The sequence below is a fragment of the Chelonoidis abingdonii genome, chromosome 22 (genome assembly GCF_003597395.2).
Source record: "Chelonoidis abingdonii isolate Lonesome George chromosome 22, CheloAbing_2.0, whole genome shotgun sequence".
Taxonomy (NCBI): domain Eukaryota; kingdom Metazoa; phylum Chordata; order Testudines; family Testudinidae; genus Chelonoidis; species Chelonoidis abingdonii.
In genome coordinates, this window is record NC_133790.1 from 24,514,457 (window position 1) to 24,529,765 (window position 15,309).

General features: G+C 45.2%; 1 protein-coding gene across 7 annotated transcripts in view; it reads left to right on the plus strand.

Moving 5' to 3' along the window:
- The window catches only part of TAOK3 (TAO kinase 3), a 143,877-nt gene that overhangs the window by 76,423 nt on the left and 52,145 nt on the right, over positions 1-15,309 (plus strand). For 6 of the 7 annotated variants that reach the window (XM_075059928.1, XM_075059930.1, XM_032799992.2 and 3 more), the window contains 5 exons: positions 26-127; positions 3,694-3,739; positions 5,227-5,323; positions 9,738-9,851; positions 10,923-11,014. In XM_075059928.1, coding sequence (XP_074916029.1) covers positions 26-127; positions 3,694-3,739; positions 5,227-5,323; positions 9,738-9,851; positions 10,923-11,014 — 451 coding nt within the window. Of the gene's footprint in view, positions 1-25; positions 128-3,693; positions 3,740-5,226; positions 5,324-9,737; positions 9,852-10,480; positions 10,630-10,922; positions 11,015-15,309 lie in introns of those variants that run through there. The other variant, XM_032799994.2, reaches the window with a different exon arrangement.

Consider the following 15,309-nt stretch of genomic DNA (forward strand, 5'->3'; position numbering starts at 1 on the left):
ATTCCTTCTGTTTTGTTTTCAATAGAAATGGCAGGATATCATCAAGGAAGTCAAGTTTCTGCAGCAGCTGAAGCACCCCAACACCATAGAGTACAAGGGCTGTTACCTGAAAGAGCACACTGCCTGGGTGAGTGAGAGCCATGTGGCATTTACAGCTCTTCCCGGGCAGGACCGCTTGCCCTTAGGTGCCTGAATGTCTGGTAAATGATCCTGTCTGTCCACACAACACTGAATACTTAATATTCCTTGTAGTCTCTTTCATCTTGAAGGATCCTCAAAGTGACTTACAAGGGGAGTGGAAATTCTGGACAAGGACACTGGGGCAGATCCCTGCTTTGTTAGTTCATGCAGATCGGCCAGGGCATTTAGTTTCATAATAAGAGTTCCTCCAACATCCCCTCACAGACATCATCATCGCAGGTAGCTAATCTGCTTCAGAAAAGCGAAGGGTTTGGTTGACTGCTGGGATTTGACTGGGTGATCCAAGGGGCTGCAGATAATTTGAACTTGATCCCAGAATCCTCATTTAGCTCATTCGTTTACTGTAAGGTAGAATTTGTTGGAGTTGTTTTATTTATTGTCTCCCTATCATATTTCTTGCTACTCAAGGGTTTCATTGCAGTTTCTCAGCCTTCAGCCCAAACCTCTTTTATTTGTGATTATGTAGCATCTTCTCCAAAGCCCATTGAAGTCAGAGTCTTTCTGTTGAATTCAGTAGACTTTGGATCAAGCCCATCCATCATTTGTTGATGTCCATGCCCAAAGGCCTTTACATTTTATAGTTTCTCAGTACTGAAAGCCCAATCTTTTATTGTAGGGTCTTTAAAACAGTAACCCCTGTACACATGACTGCTTATAGTGGTAAAATCTATCCTAACCTTTACAGAAGTCAGTGGGGTGATCCAGCGAATTACAGACCCTTACATCAGTGCTTGGGATATTAGTTGCAACTATTACTAATTAAAAATAAAATAATGCCTAGAAGAACATGCTATGATAGGATCCAACTGGCATGGCTCTGCAAAGGAAAATCATTCCTCTCACTCACTTATTAGGTCTCTTTGAACATGTCCATAAAGTAGTGGATGAAGGAGGACCAGGTAGTTCACTTAGCTTTTCAAAAGGTCTTTGATAAGGACTTTCACAAGAAGCTACTACAGAAACTTAGTAGTCATGGGGCAAGAGGCAACATTGTCATGGATCAAAAACTGGCTAAGAGAAAAAGAGAGGAATAAATAGTTAATTTCCATCAAGGAACAAGCAGGACATTTCAAGTTCCATAATAGGCCTGGTAGTGATTACTAAAGCTTATTAAAGATATGGAAAATGGGGCAATCAGTGAGGTAGCACCAGTTACATTAGGAGGCATTTATTCTCTGATGCAGCTTGAAAATCAAGTTTTATAACCAAATAGAAACTATTTGCCATCCATAACCTACAAACATCTCCAACTACATCATGCAACTAATTTCTCTGCCTGAATATAACACATGCAAGAATTGAATCAAGTGAATCAAAAGAAACACTGAAAACGATGTTAATGTGCTGTGTAATTAGGTGAGGAAAACAGATAGTAATCCAATTGAGCTAAATCTATTAGTCCTAGTGGGCTGGCTAAGAAACTTCTGGGTTCTGGGTTTCATAAACTTGTGGATGCTGAGATCCATGTCTACATACAGTATGTCACTAGATCAGCCCTTCTAAAATCTAACACATACATGATCTTACTATGGTTATGCTGGAGGGGTGGCGGGGTGAAACCTACGTGGTTCTGCATCATTGCAACCTGATGTGTAGGGTCCAGAGAGGAGAGTCTGGGTGAGCTACACAGGGCAAAAGTGCCACCACTGCAGGGTGAATGTGGGGTGAGCCCGCTCTTCCACAACCCTAGGGCCTCCCCTCCTCACCGAGATGACGGTTGTGGTGCCAGAGCGGAGGGTGCTGCAGAGGACTGTGCTCCCTCAGCAGTTGATTGTAGTCAGTGTATTAATTGAATTGGAAGACACACCTGGCTGGCTGTTGTTGGCCTGCATTGTGTGCTGAGTAAAGGATGCCACAAAACATTGTGCCTTGGCTGTACTAAAGGTGCTGATGCATCGTCTCCAACAAGCTGAATGGGGTTATTGGAAATAGTGGAGCTGGAGAAATACCGAATAAGCAATAAGTGCAAATATCTAGCTCAAAGGGGATGCTGCCAAGTGTGCTTGTGGCCTGGAGCATTCCATGCAAGAGTGCTTCAAGCTGCTTTTAATTTTCACATTTTGTTAAGAGGAGGAATAAACAGGACACATTTAAAACGTGCTCCAGCTGTGAAAATCCACGTTAGGGCTCACTTTTTTGTTCAAAAAAATCCTGCCGACTGCACTTACAGCCCGGTTTCCTAAACTTTCTAGGGGAGTGATGAAAAATGAATTTCTGTTTTAATATTTGTGAGGAAAATATGCAAACAGCGAGCTGGCTCCCTGCCTTAGTTATTTTATTTAAAGTGCTTTCAGCAGATAAATGCATTGGGCTATGAAATACAATTTAAAATGCCAACTTGGGGCTAGAACAGAGCAATAAGCATTCTACAATAAACTCTTCAGATACCAATTATGACATAGTTAATCAGATTAGTTTCTATTCCTAGATTGATTGGACACAAAATACCAATGCAAGTTAGTTCACAAACCGATCATAGTCCAGTGAAAAGGCATTGCAATTCATGCAGTTAGTTGTAAGATCTGCATTTAATGTGAATCCATCCTTGCTGCATTTGTCTCTCAGAAAGAACATCCTTTGTTCAGTGACTTGAGGCAGGTGAGAGCACAGAAATTCCACTAATCAGCAGAAGTCTTGGAACGCTGTCTTCCCACATTCCTTCCTGCCTCTTTCACTCATAGGCTGCCTGGAGGTGTTACGCTGTAGCTACCAGGCTTTCAGCTGCAGTGACCTGGACAGAGCTCCCTTGGGAGCCTATTACTGCTGCTCCGTAATTATTGAGCAGTGCAAGTCACCCCTTTAGCCAGAATTAAATATCCCATTTTTGCCACACTCCCAGCTTCTGCCAACCTAGGGGCCAGGAACTTGCCATGGAAGAGCACAAACACCAGGTGATTAAGCTACCCATTCCCCTCCCATGCCCCGTTGAATTTTGTTATTGGCCCATCTAGTTCACAGCTGTTCTCAGGCCCTGAAGCGAAATAGAGATGATGTTGGAGATGCCTTGGGCCAGTGGACATGACTGGCCCAAGGAAGGAGGGTTCACTGTGCAGATGGTGGGCTGAGGAAGGAGCTGTTCGTACTGCCATGCTTAGGGCCTCTTCCCATGAGCTGAGAATGAGAGTAGGTCAGGGGCCTGCCCTTAGCTTTGCAAAACAGTGTTGTGGTTTTTCCTGAGCTAGGATGGTGCATTACGCCGGGGCTGCTGAAAAGCTCTGCAGATGGCATCGTACACACAAATTGCAGGGGGAGGTGCCCTGTATCAACAGTTGTAAAACCCCACAAAAGTCTCTTTCTACGTTATTACATCCTGGTTATGAGCTGAGCCTAGGAAATGCCAGTCATTTGTCGGCCCTTCTTTAACGCTAGGATTCCATATTCCTTGGTGTGCTGAGCCAGTGCAAAACCCAGCCATTCCGGATTGTCTCATGTTTCACCATTATTGAGTATTCTGCCTTCCTAATGGTTAATGCTTGTGTTTTTCTGTTGCAGTTGGTGATGGAATACTGCCTAGGATCGGCTTCTGATTTGCTAGAAGGTAAGCTGTGAAGTATTGTATCTACCACATATTTGTCCAGAATGCAACTTTTTTTGAAGGGAGAGGGTGTTTTTGGCTGAGATGGATGTTCAGGAAACCATTTCACACATGTCATAGGCTGTCTATACTTCCAGTGAACCCTGCTAGTGCCTTAAATCAAAGCCAAGTCCTGTGTGGGTCTTCTAAGCCCTATATGTTCTATAACTAGGCCCTACCAAATTCATGGTCCATTTCAGTCGTAGGATTTGAAAAATCATAAATTTAATTATTTCAGTTATTAAAATTTGAAATGTCATGTTGTAATTGTAGGGGTCCTGACCCAACAAAGAGTTGTGGTGGTGGGTCGCAAGGTTATTGTAGGGGGGGTTGCGGTACTGCTACCCTTATTTCTGTGCTGCTGCTGGCGCCAGTGCTCCCTTCAGAGCTGGGCGGTCAGAGAGCGGCTGCTGCTGGCCAGGAGCCCAGCTCTGAAGGCAGAGCTGCTGCCAGCAGCAGCACAGAAGTAAGGATGGTGTGGTATGGTATTGCTGGCAGGGTGCTGCCTTTAGTGCTGGGTGCCTGGTCAACAACCACTGCCTTCCGGCCACCCAGCTCTGAAGACAGAGTAGAAGTAAGGGTGACAATATCGTGACCCCCTGACCCCTTAAAATAAAGTTGTGACATGCACACACCCCACAGCTCCCTTTTGGTCAGGACCCCTAGTTTGAGAAACGCTGGTCTCCCCCATTAAATCTGTATAGTATAGGGTAAAAGCACATAAAAGACCAGATTTCACGGTCCGTGACATGTTTTTCATGGCTGTGACTTTGGTAGGGCCTTATCTATAACAGGGCTGCCCAAACTTCAAGATGTCAAGGTTCACACTGAGAATTTGCCAGGAGCCCAAGGACTGTACCCAGCTGGCACATTTACATGTTGTAAAATGAAAAAAATAAATGCGTACAGCCTTTTTCTTGGACTTGTATCTTCCTTGATAGATAAATGGGACCTGCTTGTTGTTTGTTCAGTAATAATGGAAACCTGCAACTGATTAGCTTTGTTTTTGCCCTACAGTTAGAAGGAATAGTTGCAGGTAGTTTTGCAGTATGGGAGGTTAACGTGACCTCAGAACTAAAACCAAAGCCCAAGGCATTCACGGTGCCTGTAAAGAGAAGTAGGAAACCCATCCCAAGCTATCTAAAAGTAACATTTTATGGGCCCTACCTCTGTAGCTAAGATATGGTCAGCCACAGGCATGTGCTGGTCATATTTGAGGGTTCTGTGGAATGTGCTTAGGGACCTCTTCTTTATATGCTGTTCATCCTGAACCTCCTTCTACCTCTTTCCCATAGGCAATCTATACAGGTGAATAGGTATTACACTGCTCATGATCTGCAAATGTCAGTTGTGTTCCAAGAATGTGACTAACTCTTCTCCTCCCAGTGCGGTGTAAATCCTTGGCAAGGAACAAATCTAACTTACCTAATCTTGTTGTTTAAACCCTTTAGTTCACAAGAAGCCACTTCAGGAGGTGGAGATTGCTGCCATTACCCATGGTGCCTTGCAGGGGCTGGCCTACCTGCATTCTCATGCTAAGATTCATAGGTAAGAGTCCAGTCCAATACTGCCATGTTTTATCTTGCTCTAGGTTGAGGGCTGATGAGAAGCCGTAGAGAATTGCTCTGCTACACTCCGGTAACCTTTATAAAACAGTAATATTTAACCAGAACTTCCTGACACACTGATGTCATTGTTCAGTATTCCCTTTCCCAACACTGCTAATGCCAGGGTATGTTCGTAAACAGAAGCTGTCTCCTTGTTAATGAGCCTGCTCTTCTGCTGCAGTCATTAGTGAAGCCGCAATCCAACAGTTGATTTCTTTTTCTCTGATAATGGTTTTCCAAATACTTCACTCTTTATGTCACCAAACGAATGTGCCAGGCAAACAGGGCTGCATGTGAGAGAGGAAGCAGTTAGGTGAATCAGTGATGACAAAGGAAATACAGGAAAGATACCTGACAGTTTACAGTGTGGAAAGTGAAACATAAGCCAGATTTAAGAGAGCTTGATTAACTTTCTGACCAATAATAGTAACGGTTACACCATACTTGCTGAGATCTGAGTAGATAAAATTCATGCCTCAGGAGATCAGCTGACCACTGCAGAGGTCAGGAAGAAACTTCACTTGTCTAGGATAAAGCATCACAGAAGCAGTGTGTGTGCACTAGGCACCTTCCTCTGAAGCAGCGGGCATAAGCCCCCAGGCCTGCTACTGGACTCGGGCTGTTTGGGGAAATTGTCCTGCGTGATGTAAAGTTTGCCAGTGTTTGGCCACTTTAATTTCCGATTCTCCTGTCTTTTGTCAGAAATTCAACATGACAAGACACGCACATGTTTGTCTTGTCTTGTTCTGGTAACTCCAAATCTCGTAGGTTGGGGTATTGCTATGAAACGGGGTGATCTGGGTTAGCACAGAATTAGTGAGCAAAGGTGAGGATTCTCTATATTTCCAGAGGCAGTTTGAAACCAGTCATTTGGGCTCAAATCCTCCCCATCTTGATAAACTAGTGTCAAGTTGCAGACTAACATTTGGCAGAGAGGCAGTTAGCACATCCTGGGGCTGCTACAATGAGATGTTTCCTTCGGAGGCACTGGATGCTCCAGTGTGTTAACACATCCTGGCTACCTCATGAAAATCACTTTGTTGGAACTGTTGTTGGCTCTGTTCTGCAGTAGCAGAAGCAGAACTATTATTATGCTCTCAGCCACGGCTCTTCGCACACTCCACAAGGATGCCCAGCTCCTGGACTCGGGAGGTGAGGAGGAAAATCTGTCCCACAGCAGAGAGAGCCAAGAAGAGCACTTTGGTTCTCAGCTAGACCCTAGTGTCTGAAATTATGGGAGACAAAGCAGTATGGTTGGCCTCATTCATTCACAGAGAGGAGCATTGCCTTGATGGAGCCACCTGTCTTATCGTTTCTTGGCTATTGTCTTACTATTTCCTTGTATTTGCCTGTCTGTCCCCACCTGCTGTCTCCTGTCTCACAGGGAAAACTCTTTGGAGCCAGGGCTGTAGATGTTCTGTGTTTTTTACAGCAGCCAGCACAGTGGGGTCCATGTCTGTTACTGGGTCTACTAAGTATTACAGTAATATGGATAATCAGTAACAATGCAATTGGAGGACAGCTTCTCTTGGAGGAAAGTGCAGGCCTCCACTGAGGCTGGCTTTCATCTGCCTCCAGGCAAAATTTCTTCTACAAAAGGTCTTCATGGCACATGCGTCATCGCCGAGTGACCACCAAACCAAACTGCCCACGTCACTTCTTTTATTGGACCAGCTTGTGTTGGCGAGAGAAGTTGGTCCAATAGAAGATACTACGTCATCCACCTTGTCTCCCTAATATCCTGGGACCAACACTCCATGTAACTTCTGTTTTCCTGCCCCATAGAGAGGCAAACAAGATGAGCATCACTTGGCATAAGGGGGACACCCTGTGATGAGACAGAAGAAGTGCAGTTTCCTAATTGGACATCCTGTTAGAGAACAGAAGAGGATGCACAACACAATAATGACGTGGAATGCAATAGGATGAAGCTATTTTTCTTTTAAATTGAAGATAGTAAATAAACCATAAACTAGCAAGGAGCAAATATATTTGCGCAAACCCGAAGTTCTTTATGCGTACTATCACTTGCTGCCCCTGTGAATCTAACTTTGCTAAGAATAGCTGTAATATGGACAGTACATTGTTACCCAGTGAAGGCGTTTTTCTGGTGACATAGAGCTGTTGCACAAGCTTCTGTTAATTTTTCAGAGATTATAGTGAACTGGAGATAGCATTGGACATAATGGTGTATACGTCCTGAGTATTTTGCACTTTTTCTGGGTTCTGCCTTTGCATGTACAATACAGAGCAGGCTTGTAAAATGCCTTCTTGGTAGGTGTACCCTGTAGAAATAAACTCTCTGCACAGACAAGCGCACCGTGACATTTCAGTGTGTTCCCCTAACTGGGACACTGGGACGAAAATATCAGTGAAAAGTTGTTGGGATAGTTATAGGTTTAGGTTTAGGTTTGAGGAGCAGTGTTGGTCCAGTGGATGCAGCTCTGGACTGTGAGTCAGGGGACCTGAGTTCTGTTCCCTAACCCACTGTGAACTTGGGCATGTCGCTTTATCTCTCTGTGCCTCTGTTTCTCTCCCATGCTGTCTATCTTGTCTGTCTAGAACAGTGGTTCTCAACCTATTTACCATTGTGGACTGCATATGTAGCTCTCTGTGTGTTTTCTGGGCCGCATCCACACAGTATATATATTACCTATATGGCCCTGAAGATGTCACCTCAGCCACAGCTGTGTGCTGATTGGGCTGCAAGCGAGAACCACTGGTCTAGGATGGGAGCTCTTTAGGTTAGGGATTGTCTCATGCCAGTGTTCTGATCGTGCCCGCTACAGTGGGGACTGTAAACATGTTTAGGTCTCTAGGAGCTGCAGTAATACTAATAATCATGTAAAACGTTCTGCTGTTTGGGGGCTTATGTAGTGGGATGCAGAATGGGGGAAAACTGCAGTGGTTTATTGTGTATTGGCATATTTTTTGAAAAAATAGAACTTGGCATTGCCGTTAGCTACAGTGCTAACAGCCTGACTCAGCTGGGACTTTTGACTCACCTGCCATTTCTGCTGAGGGCCTGCTTTTGCAAAAAGCAAATAACGGAGATGCTGCCGTGTGAAAAAGTGCCTGGTGTACTCTTTTGCCCTCGTTAGCCAAATGCTGTCTTAGTTTTCACAGTACATTATTATACTGCATCTTTCAGCTGGCAGCGTATAACGAGAGCTGGATCCTCTAAAACAATCTTTTTGTTGTTGGTTTTTCTTCCTAGTTTTATATTAGGAGGAGGTGGGAGAAGAAAGGTTTCCAGTACAGCAAAGACTAGACAGACGGTTCTGCCTGGGTCCTGAGCTTGGCGACGTTGTCTGTAGCTCTGTATAGGCACTTAGCCAAGTGTCATGGAATGAATGGCTTTAACCTTTTAGCAACATTTCACAAGTTCATTTGAATTTAACCCCCTTACTGCTGGCACTTAAGGATTAATGTTTTATATCAGCTTAAATGGTTTCATATCTGTACATCGTGTCTGTCTACTGACAGAGTCATCATAACCATAATTGGAACCCCTGCAATTCTAATTAATCCTCCCCTGGCTGTACGCCTGTGAGATACGAAAGTAGTCGTATCCTCATTCAGATGGGGAAACTGAGGCACGGGATGGCAGCTATGACGTGCCTGAGGTCATACAAGGTGGCAGAGCTGAGTTTTGAATCCATATCTCTTAAGTCTCTGGCCAGTGGCTAAACTACAAGGTCATCATTCCTCCTTTCTAGTGCCTGAAAGTTCCCTGTTCCCAGAAAAAACATGATTACTGAGTCCCTTGCTCCAGCCAGTAGGAGCAGCCACAGAAGCAGCCAAAGCAGGGACCTGGGGCACTCGGAGACAGTTTTGACTGGACTTTCTCTGTCCAGTGCTGATTGGCTGTTTGCTCCAGCCCTCTCCACCCTTTCCTCCCAGTCTCTTTACTTAAATTTCCTTTCAGACCTGCCCCTCTTACCCTCTTCTCCCCTTGAATGGCCTCTCTCCCCTGGCTTTCCTCTCCAGTTAGCTTCTTCCCTCATAACTAAAACCAACAGTGGCACAAATGTCACTTGCTGCCCTGGCATGGTTCACTCTGCTTGTGTGTGACACCCTTTCCTCCACCCTGTCTCTCTCTTGTCTACTGAGATTGTGAACTCTTGGGCAGAGTCTATCCGTCTTACCCCGTGTTCGTAAAGTACCTGGCACAAAGCAGCCCATTCTTGGCGGCTCCGATGCACTATCATCATAAACATGAGTAAATAATTGCTCTTTGGGGCCTTTCAAATCTTCGGTGCTGCATCACTCTTATTCTGCACTAAGGCTAATGGACTGTAGTGTCACTGCATTTTTAATTGTAACCAAAACCGCACTTCTCTTTTGTTCCCAAGGGATATTAAAGCTGGAAATATTCTCCTAACGGAACCGGGTCAGGTGAAACTAGCTGATTTTGGGTCTGCGTCTATAGTCTCTCCTGCCAACTCCTTTGTGGGGACACCTTACTGGTAAGTAGAGCTGGAACTCGTTAGTCTTCATAGGGCCTCTCTCACTTCTGGCGCTTAACGAATGATATGCGGCATTAAAAACCCCCAACCAGTAGCATTGTCTGAGCAGCCTTTTAAAACCTCCACACCCAGCTCTTCAACCCACTCTCCTCCTGAGTGCCCATGAGAAAAGGTGGCCTTTGCAGCACAATTTGATGTGACCACTGTCACTGTTTCAATTACCATAGTTCCAGGAGCTTAAAAAATTTATTTTTGTCCTAGATGATGGACAGACTCTATTGCCAGGGAGGCCAGAGCCCTGTCAGTCTGACTGTGCAGCAGGGATAGGCATGTAAATAATTTAGAACTCTGTTTTGAAGCAACTTGTTGGATGTTCATTTGAGTTGATTAATGGTCCCAACCCAGTGGCCCAGCATAGCTTTATACTCCATTTATTTCATGGCAGACTCTCCAGGGCATTGATGCCAGAAATCACCTGTCGCCCAACCTCTGTACAAGTACATGGAGTGAGAAGCCTACTTCCCCCCTGAAGTAGCAAGTTAAGAGGTTGAACCTTTCCCAAGCCGGGTCCCCTATTTTTTCACCCCTCCCTTTATTCTGGACCGCCATATTTCCCCACTCTGTTCCAGATTCCCCTGTTCCTTTCATAGCTGCACTCACAGGCTGCACATGTCTGCTGGAAAATGCTCCTGGCGTGCCAGTGGAAAAAACCCACCTTCTCTGGGGAGATTGAAAGTGACGCCTTTAGGACACTTCAGCCCCTGCTGGCTGACTCCAGGTACAATGCCTTTGAGATTGGTGTGGGTCTCCCATGTGCCAGCATGTTGCGCTAACAGCAAGATGATCCAGGTTGGCCTCCTGTTTTCTTTCCTTTCTTAAAAATGCCTCTTGGAGAAGCTGCTAATGCCGGCAAGCGTTGTTTTATTTCAGCATGGCTTTACTCAGTTCCGTGCTGATTCTTTACGTTCTGGGGCCACTGCGCGACTGAAGACAATGAAGGTGTCTTTTTAGGAAGGTCTGTGCTGTTGATTTTTTTCCCATAACCCGCATATTTTGTGCTGTGCTTGGTAGGATGGCCCCAGAGGTGATCTTGGCTATGGACGAAGGACAGTATGATGGGAAGGTAGACGTTTGGTCTCTTGGGATTACGTGCATTGAGTTAGGTGAGTCAATGCATTATTCTGTTCCTTTGCCAAGTACCCATCATGCTGAATTTGTGATCTATTCTGGTGTCCTAAAAGACTGGAAGATTCTTCTCCCTCTTAAATAAAGAGCCTGACACACTTAGAAAACCCTGCAGATAAATGCTTGACTACAAACACTTCATTCTCTCTGGTATATCACGAGTTAACTATCACCACCACTGTGTTCTGTACTAGCCTGAGGTGCTCAGGGAATAACAACTGTGAGCACAAAAAGGATTTGGTTGGTCTCTTTTAATGTGTTTAGGCAGAGCTGGGTTTAGGCAGAGCTGGGTTTGGGCAGATCCTCCATTGCTGGCAGAAGAGGAAGCACTGAAGCTGCTGTAGCTAATAGAATGTCGAAATTCCTCTGAATAAAAGGTGGTTCTGGAGGAAAACAAAAGAAAAGGCTGTCAGTGTGATTCTGGAGGCCTGGTTTTCAAACAGGAGCCCTTTAAGAAACCATCCCAAACCTGCATTTGGTTCCTCAAATTGGCATTTACTGTAGGAACAGAAAAAGAACATTTACATTTCTATGAGCCAGTTTAAGCATCCAGATATAGGATTTGGGTGTCTCAGCTGGCTGCTGTGTTTGGAAATTGAGCTTCCTCCTGGATGATAGTGGGTTATAATTGTCAGAGGTTCTGCAGGTCTGTATGAATTATCCCCTGTTCCCTGAGTTCACTGTCTGCTTCCAGCAGAAACGCATGGATGAGCCCACAGTAGATTGGTTGCAGTCGTCACAGGAGAACTGCTCCTGATGCTGGCAGGTTCTTCCTTTGAACCCAATCCTTTGTGTTGCTGAATGTCTCTACAAGGCGCTGCATGCCCTCAACTCCTGTTGATTTCTATAGGAGCTGAGGTACTGTACAATCTAGGAGACTGAGCCCTTTGGTAGCAAGTTCCTGATATAGAAACAAATTCAGTGCTGGAGTAAGCAGATGAAACTTCCAATGAAGTTAGTGGGAATTGTCCTCCTATACCAGAGTTGGATTTGGCCTATAACCAACAGCTAATGATAAAGATTTCAACCTGCTTTTTTGAAATCACTTACAGGTAAGGGGCCTATTGGTACACAAAGATGATAAACCCCTGTAGCCCCAGATTTAAAAACAGATGCCTTAAACCCTGTCTAACTGTTGGAGTCGCTATATGAATAGTTCTTCAAGTCCTCACTCAGCCATCATTTCTTACGCTGTTTCAGTCCATCTTGTTTCCCAGTACGACGGCATTGTCATCCTAGGATGGCTCCACTAGATCCACAAAGAATAACCTCAACCTGTGCCCAAGAAAGAACATGAATATCCTATTCTTGAGCAAGCAGATGAGTGGAGCCTACACATGGCTGATAATTCAGCCTCGGCCATCAAAGTACTCTAGCTGATTCCCTGTGCATGCTGCCTGTTAAGCCACAACAGTGAGGGATTTTCTAGACTGCAGCTGGGAGCCAGCAGAACTCATGCCAGTGGGGTCGAGCACTATGACTGATGTGGCTCAGGCAGCAGCTTGGGCTCTCAAGCCCTCCTGACCCTCTGGTCTGAGCTTGGGTGGCTATTCTGAGTCCCCGCCAGACCCGCGATGTGGACGCTACTTCTAGTGTGCTGGCTGAAGCCCCGCTTGTGCAAGTCTGTCTGCCTGGGCTGGGAAGCTTGCTCTTTGCTGCAGTGTAGACATAATCCCAGAGGATGATCACTCCTGGAGATGACAGGAGATGACTGTGGTGCTGACCCTACACTGTGAACCTGTCCCTGTGTGGAGCCATTGTAGAATGGCACCTTACGAGTATTGGGAAGTACATTGCTATTGTCATCTTTACGTTCCAGACACCCATGCCCAACAGCCTCTGGGAGCCTCAACTAAAAGAAACTAAAAAATAATGTGCAACATTTCTTCCTGCTTCCCATCTCACTCGGATCCCCTAATACCAGCCACCAGCTAACCACACACTGTGTGTCCTCCTCCATTCTTTATTGTGCCTTCTTTGGTGCTTCCCCTTAAAGGAAGCTTCACTGCCCGCTCCATTTAAATCCCGTCTTAAAACCTGGTTCTCCCCTGATATCTTTCAAGTGTTCATCCATAGAAGCCATTTTAAAAATACACACTCAATGAGATGGGATTATTTATCCCACTCTCAAATTGCTCACCTCGTGTATTGTGTGTCTGACCTGCGCTGTCTGTACAGTTGAATTGTGTGCCTGCGGGACTGGACCCATATCTTCTGTATTGGATGGAGGGATAAGCATGTTCACAGCACTTGATGGATAACCATAGGACCTGGGTAAGAAGCCTGACAGGATGCCCCAGTGGGAACCAACTTTGAGAGGCAGAGAAACGAAGCTCCAAAAAAGGAAACCATACCTTGAGTTTCGATATGAAGGAGGATGCTACCCGTGTGCTTTCATATATGGCAGTGGGAGAAAGGAGCTCCATAGTGATGGGCTTCTGAAGATACTGCCTCTCACAGTGCTCTCTGGGTTGTCTTGCGGGGTGGTCAGCAGCTCCGTGCTGTCAGCCTGCATGGGCTCAGGGGAATAAAAAGCAACAAGGCATCTCACAAGTACTCAGGTCCTGTGTTATTTATAGTAATTGTCAGACCAAGTCACTCTTGCTGGGTTACTAGTCACTGGTAGTGGTAGAGGGGTCACCGACTCTCTTAGGCTGAGGGAAGCACCAGTTCCTTTCCTCCGGTGTCCAAACATCAACACCGAATGTTTGAGCCGCTTCTCACCTCACCATCCAGAGTATGGTCAACTGGTGCAATGCTGTAGTAACTGCCTCTTTCTGTGAGAATTGCACAGCCAGGCCCTTCTGTCTACAAAGGCTGCTTCATATGGAGGGAGACCCAGCATGTTATGTACACTGATTAATAGGCAACATGGCTAAATGTGGGATGATGTGGGATAACTTCCTGACTGCACTGGAAAATCGTCAGACAAGGCAGCATAACGTACCATGCTTGAAACCTAAATGCTGCCCTAGCCAGCAAGGAAAACCCCTGAGGCATGTTGCAAGAAACAGCACGTGAGCAACAAACCCCAAAGATAAAAATTCTCATGTGCTCTTAATGGGGCCGCGGAGGTAACTCGCCCTCCCTCCCTCTGTCCCCCACCATTTTGCCATGTCAGCTTTGTTCTGTTTTCTCCTGGTCTTGATCCCAGTCTCCTCATCAGAGACCCCTTGTGTTTTCTTCAGTATCTGCACCAGCAGGTAAAATACATGTTCTCTCCCCTATATACAGTGACAGCTACCACAATAATTCTCAGCGCAGGGTCCATCAAATAAGTAAGAGTTATAAGAAAAACATGAAACATAAGCAGTAAAACCCTGCACTGTGATAGCTGTTAAATGTTGTCAGGCATTCAGACAGTACCCTGCTATGGTGGGACCTTCTGTATCTTGAGAGTTGGCTTTTGAGAAAACTTTAATAAACTGAATACTACACCAGGGTAATCAGTGTTAACAGGTCAAAAAGGAATTAGTGGCAACTGATACTTGGCTAGTTAGCACTAGCATATGTTGCTGCAGTAGCTGTTCTATAGAATGGTTGTGCACATTTTAAAGTTTGAAAATTAACTTTATATTTGTTCAGTAGATCATTTTCAAAGAAAAAATAACCCATTTTAAAACTGTGTTTGTAGCAATCTATCTGTAGTGGTCTTTGCTGTAAGGGAAAGCTCCCTGAAAATGGTACTTCTGGTAAACCTTCAGCTGGCAGCAGACCCTGGGGACTGGCAATGGGGACCAGGAACGGGGAGAAATGCTGTTTTCGACAGAAAGGGCTAGTTCCATCTCTCATGCTGTGTGATGGCTGGCAATTACGAGTCTTGCATTTCAGTGGCTAGAACTAGCTTCTCCTTGATGCAGCTTGTATTTTAGAATTAAGAAATGGAGAATCAGAGCTCCTGGGTTCTCTTCCCAGTCCTGCTTTGTGGGTTTCAACTAGTCATTTAACCTCTCTGTGATTGTTTTCCCCACTGTAAAATGGGTATTGTGATAGACTCCATATAGGCATTGAGGCTGAATTAATATTTGAACTTCCATGGAGCTTTTCATTCAAGGATCTCAAAGCTTTTTTACCAAGTATTTCTTGCTGTTGCTAATGCTCTTGGAAAGTACCAATTTTCTTATTCTGCTACCGGGACTTGTCTCTCAAGTGTTTGTCTGACCCAGGATAGTGGGACCCAGTTTCTTGCATAGCCAAAATTAGTCTGAAAAAAAATTGTGTTGAGTTGTATGCACATTGCATGTCAGGGACAAGCAGCTGCTCTGCTCTGACC